General features: G+C 36.6%; 1 protein-coding gene across 2 annotated transcripts in view; it reads left to right on the forward strand.

Annotated features, from left to right (window-relative positions):
• Window positions 1–12,798, forward strand: part of LOC150098289 (PIH1 domain-containing protein 1-like) — a 212,335-nt gene that overhangs the window by 61,650 nt on the left and 137,887 nt on the right. For both annotated transcript variants that reach the window (XM_090405512.1, XM_090405514.1), the window contains exon 4: window positions 8,677–8,820. In XM_090405512.1, coding sequence (XP_090261638.1) covers window positions 8,677–8,820 — 144 coding nt within the window. The remainder of the gene's footprint in view (window positions 1–8,676; window positions 8,821–12,798) is intronic.

Consider the following 12,798-nt stretch of genomic DNA (forward strand, 5'->3'; position numbering starts at 1 on the left):
TTTTTATATACATTTAATTTTAGTAAAATGCATATTATATCATAAATTTTATGACAATGATTAAAATTTTATTATAAATTAATGCAACAATTTAATGATTTCAATAAATAAAATGTCATTCATTATTTCATACATCAATTTGTGTTTCCTTTAATTATAATACTATAATATCATTATATAAATAATATGACTAAAAATCAAGTGCAACAAAACAACCATACATAATAAGGTTCAGAACTATATAACTGAGAGGAGACCTCCACATAGCCTTTAAAAGAATGCAAAGAACCAACCAGGACTTTTTGGCCTAATGTCCAATCCTCACCTTCTCACGGTGCACCCTGTTAGGTATCTATCTGGATACTGAACAAACAAGGATGGGTTGGCAATTTGGGATTTAACTGAACAAATTATATTCTTATAGCTTAAACCAAAATATAAAATTATGGTACAATGTTGCATGATTAAACAAGGCCCCTGTTGTTTTCACCAGAGAACCAGAGCAAACAGCAAAAAGTCAGCTACTGGAACAAATCCTGAAACACATCCTAACTAACAATCACCAGAGTTCAAGATCAGTACTATGAACATAAGAAGCCTGAATGTCAAAGAAATGGAGCTAGCTGAGGAATTGGATGAGTACCAGATTGACATATTAGGAGTGACTGAAACTAAAAAGACAAAATCTTGTGAAATTTTTCTGAGCAATAAATACAAAAGGTTATATTCAGGCAATGACAGTCAGAGAAAAGAAGGTGTAGCTATAGTATTGAACACAAAACACAAGGGCAATCTTCTTGAATGGCATGCAATATCAAGTAGAGCGATGTGGACAAATATCAGAATTGGGAACTGGACAATGAGGCTTATTTGTATGTACGGTCCCGCAGAAGGCTCTACTAAGGTAGAAGTGGAGGAATTTTTTGAGGCTTCAGAAAAAGCAACTGACACAATGAAAATAGAAAAGTTGGTCCTTGTTGGGGATCTAAATAGCAGAGTAGGAAATAATTGTCAGACATACAAAAATATTTTGGGAAAATTTGGAGAAAAGAGCAAACCTAATAATAATGGCAAATACCTGGATTTCTGCTCAGAACATTGATTTCAGTGTTGGATTTCTGCTCAGAACATTGAATGGTTATTACCAACACATTATTTGGAACATGATTTTATGTTGGAACATAATTTTTATGTTCAAGCATAAAAATGTGTACAAATTCACATGGAGAAAAGATGCAAGGAATAAGAAAAATCTCATTGACTGTCACTGTTGATAGCGATGTTTTCTCACTTGTGCAGGACACTAGAGTGTACAGAGGATTTGAAATTGGAAGTGATCACCATTTAGTCTTGAGCAGGATAAAATTGAATTTCATATTGAAAAGAAGAAGAACAACATGTAAGAAAGTTTTAAAGTGAATGAAAGTTGAGTAGCTCTCAGATGTGAACTGTAGACTAAAATACACAAACATTATTCAAGAAAAAATGAGAGTTTGAGAATAGGAACCAAACCTTGGAGATTCAGTGGGAAATCCTGAAGAAAACATTGATTGATTCAGCCAGAGAGGCATGTGCTGAGGTTGTCTTCAAAGATAGAAAAATCTGAACTCCATGGTGGACACAGGAAGTTAAAGAAGCATTGAAGGAAAATAAGAAAGCATATCAAAAGTTCTGCAAATTAGTCAACTTGTGCTCTTAGAGAATACAGAGACAAATGTAAGAAAGCTAAACACTGTGTAAAACTAGCTAATCAAAAGTCATGGGAAGACTTTGATGAGAACATAGAAAATATGATAATTAATACTTAAGGAATTGACAGCATACACTAGTAATATAAATTAAATCAACTTTAATATATACTTTACAATATTTCGGCAACGTCGCGTTTCCATTTTCATGGGAACTTAAAATAATGATGTGCACGCAAGTACTACATAACAGCAAATGAGAAACAAAGCGAGGAAGCTACCGTTTTCCTAAAGTCCCCCCCCCGGTGGGCTATATTAGGTGTTCTCAGCCTTTGGGCTGAACTTCTTCTGATGTATGTTTCCCAAATTTGGTACAGTCTCATGCATCCAAATTTGTTGAGGTTTGGCATGTTCCTAAGGGCTGAGGCTGATTTCATGAACAGTCTTTCATATTTGAACTTGCTGCTGTGTATTACTGTGGCGTTCTTCCACCTTATTCTGTGGCGAGTATCCAGAGCATGGTCTGCAAGCCCAGAGTGGCTGTACTGGTGAAATCGGATGTAGTCCTTGTGTTCTGAGATTCTGATATTTGCTGTCCTGGCTGTTTGGCCAAAAGTAGGACAATTTACAGCTGCAAGAGACCTGGTATACACCAGGTAGGTCTAGAGGAAGTGGTTAGTCTTTAGTGGAGCGGATAAGGGATGCCAATTTTCTATATGGTCTGTAACAAGTGGTCAAGTCATGTTTTTTTAGGGTTTTGTTGATTTTTTTCGAGGTGCCTCTGATGTAGGGAATGGTGATGGATTTAGAGTAAACTTTTTTGTGAAAGGGGGAGGTGGGTTGTGGATAACTGGCTTTAGTCTTCTTCTTCTTCTACGCGTTATTCCCGCTTCCTATGCAGGGTCCGCGTGTTACTTATATGCGACTTCTTGTTAGTACTACTCCCAACCGACCCGTCGCCTGGTCTGCCACTGGGGGGAGGAGGATATATTTTTGACTGTAGAGGCGTATGTTCACGGGGCCGGTTTGCCTGTTTGCGGGATGAAAAACGCCAGATAAACTGGCGGAAAAAACCCTACTGACCGTGCCCAAGACCGGCTAACTTGGCTATGCCTGAGGAAGATCCTCAAATTCCTCACGTCTACAACGGGAATCGAACCAGGGGCACTCCTTCCCCAGGCATATGGTTGCGAAGCGCAAAGCCACTAGGCTAACCGCACGGTCTGATAACTGGCTTTAGTATTTTTTGGAATTTTTTTTTTTGGGGGGGGGGGGTTAGCCATTGGCCGAGAAAGTGTTAAGGATGTGATTTAGTTCCGTGGTTAGGTCTTGGTCATTTGAACAGATTAGTTTAGCCCTATTGAATAGTGTCTTAATAACTCCATATTGTTGTGAGGGGGGGGTGGAAGGATTGTTTGTGAATGTATCTGCCTGTATGGGTGGGTTTTCTATAAACTGAGAAAACCAAGGTGTGGTTTGGAAGGTGGCAAATCCCGTGTTCAATCCGGATCATTAATTCCTCTGCCGGTAATTTCCTTGGAGCAATGGCGAAGTTGTGACCACGTGACAGTGCGTTGAGTGCTTCAGGCTTCAAGATAACTGAAGAAGAATTCGAGAATCGACATATCAACAAGTTTGATAAATTGAAAAAGAACTCGACGTTCAAACCAAAACTACAAACCAACACTGTAGTTAACCTTTCTTCAGTTATTAAGCCTGAAGCACTCAACGCTCTGTCATGTGATCACAACTTCGCCATTGCTCCTAGGAAATTACCAGCCGAGGAATTAATGATCTGGATTGAATGCGGGATTCACAACCTTGCAAACCACATCGCCAACAATATTAGATTGAATGTAGCTTCTGTTCTCACAAAAGCAAAACCACCAAAAACCAACATATCCATTAGTGAATATCAGTCTCTACAGGAAATGAAGAAAAACAAAGAAATAGTTATCACCAACGCCGATAAGGGGAATGCCACTGTGGCCATGGGGGATGTGCACCATCAGGATGTTAGGAAAACGGTAGCTTCCTCACTTTGTTTCTCATTTGCTGTTATATAGCACTTGCGTGCACGTGTCTTTATCTTAAGTTCCCATGAAGATGGCAACGTGACATTGCCGAAATATCGGAAAGTATATATTAAAGTTGTTTTAATTTATATTTCTAGTGTATGCTGTCAATTCCTTAAGTATTAATTATCATGCTTAACCAGCGTTTAAGCCTTTCTACAAGAAAATGAATATCAGGAAGGTGGCAAAATATTCTGGCGGCTGTTGAAAAAGCTCAGAAATGGAGGACAGAGTGCTGTAAAGGAATTAGAGATGATTAAGGTGATATGAAAACTGATGGAAAAGATATCCTTGATGTATGAAGTAATTACTTCAAAAAATTGCTAATTGAAACAAGTAATGATGATAGCACAGTGGTAAAATCACTCAAAAGACATGCAGTCAGGAATACATATTCGTACTTGAAGTAGAAAAAACCATCAAAAGCCTGAAATGTGGAAAAGCAGCAGGAGTAGAATGATATTCGACCAGAAATGCTCAAATGTGGGGGGGGGGTATAAAAGTCTTACAGGGGCTGCACTGCATAGTTCAGAAGATCTGGACAGAGGGACGAATTCCAGATAATTGGAGTAGAGCTCTCATAGTTCTCGGTAGTATAGTGGTAAGTATCCCTTCCTGTCACACGGGAGACCAGGGTTCGATTCCCCACTAGGGAATACTTTTGTGTCTAGATAGATTAGATTGATTAGGCATGGAAGCAAATGTCTCCTGTTTTCGCTTTGATTCTTTCCCTCCATATACCACTTTTTGATATCTGTCCAGCAACCACCGTCTTATCCACTTAACCAGTGTCATATCCATCCCCATTTGTTCTAATTTGCATAACATAGTTCCATGTGGTATTCTGTCAAATGGATTTGCAAAATCCAGCAGAATCATCATGTAACCATTTCCTTCATCCAACTTTGCTGTTTCTCTATCGTAAAAAAAGAGCACATTACTAAGGCGTCACCGACCCTTCACAAAGCCATGTTGCCCCTCATACAGTATCATATTTTTATCCATCCATTCTTGAATTCTCTTTTTGACCAATTTTTTCAGTACTTTTATATAGACGCTGATTACTTCACATCAGCTGTATTCGTATCCCATAATGCAAAGCACTCACTCTTTTGGATTTATGTAAAGATATGCATAATAGGAAGGGTCACTACTGAAACAGGTTTCAACTTTTACTGAAATCAAGTGGGAACCAGATCCAGAAGAGATATCAAGGTTGAATTAATGTAGAAGTTATATATTTCTCATATACAAGTTTCTTGGTATCCCATAATGCAAAGACCACTTCCTTTCAAACATGCATGTATGTGTATGAAGAAGTGTGCACTGCATTATAGGATTCTAAGGCAACTGATGTGAAGTTATCACCTTCTATATACAAATAGCCTTGCCATGACAATATTTCACATCCAAAACTACGATAAAGAATTAAAAAATATAATTTCTTGTTAAATTTAATTTACTTTGTAACCAAGCAAAAATGTTTACAACTATCACTGATTCAGAGGATTTTAATAATAAGATGATTCATTTTTTTCACTACTTGTATATGAGGAAATATATGAATTCTGGATTAATTCAACCTTAATATTTACCTTGATCTGGCTCCACTAAAGAAACCTCAATTAAAGTTTAAACCAGTAATGACCCTTCTATAATGCTTTGTATTTTACATATCAGAAAGGAAGTGTGCCAATTTCCTTAGTATGGGATATCAAAGCAATTGATTTAACGTCATCAGCCTCTGCGTACAAGTAGCATTGTCTGGAAGATACTTCATGTGCAAACTTTGTTTGCGTTCACTTCTATAAAGGATTAAACAAGCATATAATTTCTTATTAAGTATAATTTATTCTGTAACCAAGTGAAAAACATCCATCTGCTTTCACACTTTACTTCTGCATGCAAAATATTTTCATTCTTCTTTTCTGATTAGGCTGAATTTCTTAGAGAAATTCGGATAATGATTAGTGTTGTTTGTGAAGAAAGTAACTGCCTTGCAAATCCACTTGTTTATAAAGATTCAACAATTCAGTGTACAGAATTCTTTGGAGGAAGTGATATCTCCCCCACAGTTCTTTTTTTTTTTTTTTCTACCATTTGTTTTGGTCCTGTTGGACTGAAGTTTTCAGAGAACTTTAAGCACTATCCGAAAAACTGTGTTGCATATTGTGACAAAATCACATGAATGATTCACCCTGTAGAGGTGTCTGCAACTGAAAAGTGATTTCCACTGTGATAACTCCATTTTATTTTGTTTCTAATTGTTAGGAGCATTAATGAAACATGTATGAAATGATATATTTCACATTTCGTCAAAACTAGTTATGACTTGTAGATGAATTACTCTCCATCCACTGTTCTTTTTAGTTTGATAAGAAGCTGAATATCTTGGATGATTTTAGCAAAAGAAACAAATATATTCCAAATTTGGTTGAAATTGGGTTAATGATATATCCCAGACAGCTGTCTGTAGAAGAGGTGGAGAAATGCTTTTGAGCATATTTCATCAATTAGATTTAACGTTTCTAATTTAGCTTGTGCAAACTGATATTCACAATACTTTTTAAAAAGTTCAGTGAAATGTTATGGTGAATTACTACACGTTGACATAGTGGTGTCTCGCATTGGTGAATGTCAGACAAGCAATCAAAGAAGTGGTAAGCATTGACAACTACATATGGCTCATTAGCAGTTGTTATCCACCTGCTAAAAAGACAATCAGTGCAGAATTTGTGAATAAATCACAGTTGAAGCAAACATTATCTGTTTTTTATAGTTCTGGACATTTTGAAGCAGAGAAAAGCTGCTGACAAGTGCATTCCCCACCAGCTGAAAGATGACCAGCAAGTATCTCACAATGGCATTGCAGAAGTCCTTCTCATCATTGTGACACTAAAGGTGGACAGTTTGCAAACAGAATTAGGACAGAACAAAAGGATAGGTATAAGATTTTGAACAGAACTGAAAAGTCATTTCTTATCATAGAAACACTTCTCATCAAAAAAAAAAAAAAAAATACCATGTCAACAACCAAAGTTTTTTTATATATATATATATATATATATTTATTTATTTATCCCAGGACATGAGAGGTACAAAAACCTATAATACATCAATGCTATGTGTGAGATGCAGATATGGATTGAGAAAAAAAAAAAACTGTCGACATTCTTCTTAAAGAGCTGTAGATCGAAATTGTTGGGAAACACATCATGGAGAAGGCTATGCCAAAGGACAGAGGTAGATGGAATAAATGAGGAAGAATAGAAGCAGGTTCAATCAATTTGCAGTTGTACTGTAAAGGGTAATTGGGCAACTGCTGCCCTTGTTTTAACTGGCCTAATAGTAATTGGAAGAATGATGTTTGCATATTCACTGGAGCAGTTACCATGGAAATACCTATAGAAGAGAGACGGAGTTGAAACATTGCATTTGTGGGATAGAGGTTGAAATGAGCCTGTGTGGCAAGGGTCATCCATGAGCTGAATTGCTCTCCTCTGGATAGCATCAAGAAATTTTAAGGAGGTTTTAGGTGCACTACTTCAAATGTATGAATACTATTCTAAGAATGGGTGGATTTTGGATTTATATAGGGTTAATAGCTGAGTGGGTGTAAAATAGCTGTTTTGAGCAGAATGGAATTCCTAGTTTTATAGATGCTGAGAAAGTTATTGATATGATGTTTTTGTGCCAAGAGAAGTTGGAGGTAAATGTCAGTTCAAGGAGAGATAGTTCATCCTGTCTGGTGATGGGTGTATTACTGAGGATGAGGGAAGATGATCTGAGATTCTTTTGCAAGAGAAAATGTAGGACTGCATTTTGGAGGCATTGAAGGTGACAAGGTTATCCTTACCCCATCAAAGGATGGTTAGAGATCAGTTTTTAAGGCACTGGTTGCAGATAATCTTGATGTAAGGGATGTCTGGGAACTACATAGCTTGTCAAAGCAGTAGGATGAATGGAGAGTGCTATCATCAGCAAAGCTGTGGATAGGATTTGTAGCGATTGAGAGTAGTCATTTATGGATTAGAGAAAGAGGTAGTGAGAGAACAGAGTCCTGAAGCACTCCTGCATTGGTGGCAAAGCTCAAACAGAGAGAGTATATCCACCATGACACTCAGTGAATGACCAGAGAGAAAGCTGACTATCCAGTTACGGAGGGTGGCAGGTAGACTGAAGAAAAGTAGTTTGCAAAGCATGCTTTGATGCCAAATACAATCAATAGCCTTGAAAATGTCAAGCACAGCAGAACACACTTCTCTGAAGCTTTTCATGCCACATGTTCAGTGGTGAGTGATGTAGGCTAAAATATCAGCCATGGATCTGGATTGGCTGAATCTATACTAGTGGTTACTGATGAACTTCTAGGTAGTGAAGTTGATAATTGATAACTTTTTCCATTATTTCGGAGAGGATTGAGGTGATGGCAGTTGGTCAGTATTTGGATGGTAGGCTTTTGTCTTCCTTTTTTGGCATGGATTGGATATGTGTCAAAAAAGGGAGACAAAAGCCTACCATCCAAATACACCTACCATGAGATGGGATAGGTGCCAGCTGAGTATAGAAGATTTAAGGGATGGTAGTAGAGGACATGTGTTAGCTCTGGAGCACAATGTTTGAGTACAATAGGAGAGATGCCATTAACACATCAACAAAAAAAAGCATACAAGTCGTTTACTCTTGAAAATCTCTAATCTGTCATATTACTGCCTCCCAAATCTTGGGAGGCAGTAATAAGACAGAATAGAGATTTTCTTGAAAGCCTCTAAGTATATTTTGTTAAATAATTGTTTTGGTTCAACAACAGGAATACAGTGTTCAGAACTTTTAAATGACATGTATATTTACTTTTATCTCTTTTGCATTACTTTGTTTTTGTTCTTATGTCTCTTAATATTTTTGCCTTATAGGTGGCCATCCATGCACTGCTTATGATGTTGTTATTAACAGTAATTATATGAAGATTATTCAGAAGAATGAATTATTCAAAAATTTCTTCATCACAGTAAGTTTTCAAGGAATTGAAGAAAAATATAAACTTCAGTTAGATAGAGGTTTGTATTGTAACTGCTGTGTGTTTTATGTTTCCATAAAAATTTTACTCTAAATGAATTGCATCTCAAATTTTGTCCTTTGTTACATTGTGTTCTGTTTTATTACAAGGTTAACAGAAGTCTTGTAGCCACCTGAAAAAAAAAAAAAAAAATTCATCCGAAATTGATAACCATGGCATCCCCAGTAATTTTCTTATGTTGCTATTTCAAATTTATTTTAACTTTTCTTTTGCCTTAATTAGTTCCTTCTAAAGACTGCTTTATAAGCCATCACTGCTATCTACCTTTCCAACTGTTCATTCACTTTCATTTCCTTCAATCTGACAATGAATTTATCATGAAATAAATGATCTAATGCATTTTCAATATCCAAATAGCCCATGTTATCATCTAGATCCCACTGCATATGTCACTCCTATTAAAAGATTATAATTATGTAGGCTGCCCTGTGAGTTAAGCCTTATCATCCAGATAGGGCCTCCTCCAGGTCACAAAATGGCTAAATAACTATTACATCTTTCTTTACAGAACATTCACCAAAGATATGTTCACAACATACACTGGCAGCACATTAGCATGCTCATGTGCCATGAAAGGATCAACCACGAAAACCTGCACGTACTTCCTAATCACATCCTTACTCAGTTTCTGCACATGACTCCGAGTTCTCTCTCTCCACCTGTCTTGAGTTGTGTCTCACTTGTGTTCTATATAGTTAAGATCTCTTACTAACTTATATATTTTTTATAATATCTCCTCTTCTATCTGTTTCTCAGACTTTGAACCACATTTCCTTGGTCTTTATGTGCACACGACGATATCTTCATTGTCATACCTTCTCTTAAACTAATTCACACTAGATGCACTAGTGCAACACTTTAGCAGGAAAACTGATCCACTCGTTCACTGCTCTGCAGGAGAAAATCTAGCTTTCACCCCTTTCTTAACCACACTCAAACTTCCTTTTCTTCTCCTCACCTTCCATATAATGAAAATTTTTCATTAGTTATTAACCTGTAACATCCTTTCAGAAGTTTGTAGACCCCTATCACCCATCTTTCTGCTATTTACAGATGACTGCAGTTCATGGTCTGTCCTCGTGTATTCCATAATCCCAATATCATCTTTATCTTTAATCTTTAAAGGTACCTGTGGCTTGACTATAAACGATAAATTACATGATAACCACAGTAATTAACTTTAATGAAATGAAAGTACAGATATTTTATACTGAAAATAACAGTTCATCATCAGTGTGTAGAAACAAGCAAATCAAAGGAATGGAAATACAAGGTACATACAGCCTTCAGTGGTTTACCAATTAAAAACTGTTCCTGCTTGCTAGAAATGAATATTAATAAATAATAATAATAATAAAAACTATTTTTGATGGTTTTTAATATTTCAATTTTTAATTGGGAGATTCTTACATAAGGTAAGAATCTCCCAAACTTTTTGGGGAGAGAGAGAGAGAGAGACAATCATTCCGATTATTCAGATTTGACAGATGTAAAAGGGCTAATAGATATAAAGACAAGGATTGAAGTTGCACAGCAGTCCTTCATGAAAATGAGAACACTATTCTGCAATTAAGACCTAAACATGCAAGTCAGATGCCGAATGCTGAAATGTTACGTGTGGTCTATTCTGCTCTATGGAATTGAAACATGGACATTGAAGGCGACACCATCAAGAAAATCGAAGCCTTTGAGATGTGGCTATACAGAAGAATGCTAAAGATATCATGGACAGAAAAAATTACCAATGAAGATGTCTTAAAATCCATTGGCAAAGCTAAACATCTTGTACAAATAATCAAGAAACGAAAAACATCATATCTTGGCCACATCATGAGAAACAGCAAATACCAACTTCTACAAACTATTTTGGTAGGAAGAATTGATGGCAAGGAACTAGAGGAAGAAAAAGAATATCATAGTTTGACAACATCAAGACGTGGACAGGAAAGAGCAGTGCACAACTGCTCAGATTAGCACAAGACTGCAGTTTGTTCGCCAAGATGGTCGCTGACCTTCGATAGAAGATAGCACAATAAGAAGAAAAGGGCTTCACAACTTACTTTGAAAAGTCGTTCATATTTAAACCTGCTTCTATGGAGAAGACAAGCTTCATTCCACTGGATACTGTGTTTAGTGTCAATACTATGTTGTTCCAGACCAGACTTTTGAAGTTTCATGTATTCGATATAAATTGATGTTCATTAATTATTTTTTTCGCAGAACGGCCTGTTTTCCCAAAGTACATGGTGATTCAAAAAAGATGGATTCAATTTTGTAAGTCTATATATCAAGCATAGAACTAGTGACAAATATGATGTAAAGTATATTTGATTATACTCACAATAAAGTTTATAGATGTTCAATGTGTCCCCCCTCCTGCCGCACAGATAACATCAAGATGGTAGCTGAATTCGTTCTCATGTTCTCCTCCTATACACGCCCGAGCTTTTTCCCTTACACAGACAACCTGTTTGCTCAAATTGATAATTCCAACGACAAATGCTCTTCCTCGTTGGAGGTTTAATATTAAAACAATGACAAAACGCACGCTGCACCACAGTCGGCGACTCGGTTTTAATGAGCTCACAAAAGCAGAAAATTTTGTGCCGCATAGTAGCCATTTTGCTCACAACTGACGCTGCTGTTCACTAAACAAGTGCTCTAGTGGTAGTATTTCAAACTTTAGGATCTGCTCTTTCAAATGTTATGTCTATCATTCACATACGATGTATAGTTCAGGAAATATAGCTGTACGAAATCGAGTCCATCTTTTTGAATCACCCTGTGTTTTAGTTTTAGTTCATCTGGTAAACGCAACCTAATGATGGAGGTGACAGTTTGTCTTTTGTAGATGGCAATAGATGAGAAATTTTGTTGATGGGAAAATATGTGGGTATGAGATGATACTTCTTCAGAATTCTATGAATTGGTTCAGAGATTCCAGAAATATAAAGGATTGGAACCCTGCGGTCTGTTGAAGAATCCTGAGGTGTTGGAACATAGGCGTCAGTTATCTGCTGGATTTGATTAGGGTTATGACCATTAAATTCCATTAACAATTTGATAGCGTTGTAAGCTTGAGGGAGAGGTGCACAACTTATGTGCTCTATTAATTAATGATTTGATAACACTAATTTTTTGAGAGGTGCAGTGAGCAGACTTTTGATGAATGTGTCTGGCAGTAAAGGTAGGTTTTCAATAAACACTGGTTGATAAATTACCAGAGACTGCATGTAAGAAGGATGTCCAAGAATGATTAACTACCAGCCTTTTCATTTTTAAAGGTTAATTTAATGTGTGGGTGAAGGCTATTGATTTGTTGCAGGAAAGTGAGAAGTTCATTTTCAGAATGAGGCCAAACAGCAGACATGATCAACATAATGAAACCAATGAGAGGGTTGGGGATGAATGGATGAGAACAATGTATCTTCCAGATGATTCAGAAAATAGTTTGCCAAAGGTGGAGACAGAGGGCTACCCACGGCAACACCTTCTTGTCTATAGATCTTGGTTTTCCAGCTGAAATATCCTGATTGTATAAGAAATTAAAAAATCTTTGCAATATTAGGAGGGTAATCATCATAGTAAATTAACAGTGTCAGATAATGGAATGTTGGTAAAGAGGGAAACAGTGTCAAAACTGACCAACAAATCCAATTCTTGTATTTTGAATACCCTTGATTTTCTCAAGAAAATGTGTGGAATTCTTGATCAATGATCTGGATTGTACAGTATGGGAAGTTAATGAATGTGACTTTTTTAGCATTTCTATAGATGGAAGAATCAGTAGAATTCACGATGGGTCTTACTGGATAATCTTCTTTATGAATTTCTGGGAGGCCATATAAATGAGGAGTTCTTCCAAATGAGTGTGCAACTTGTCGAAAGTATTTTGATCCCAACTAACAACTTCATCAAGTGGCTCATTTAATTGTTTAATTTGCATTTTTGTAGGGTT

This window comes from Typopeltis vanoorti, chromosome 15 (assembly GCF_054136105.1).
Source record: "Typopeltis vanoorti isolate ZY-2024b chromosome 15, IOZ_Tvanoo_1.0, whole genome shotgun sequence".
NCBI lineage: Eukaryota > Metazoa > Arthropoda > Arachnida > Uropygi > Thelyphonidae > Typopeltis > Typopeltis vanoorti.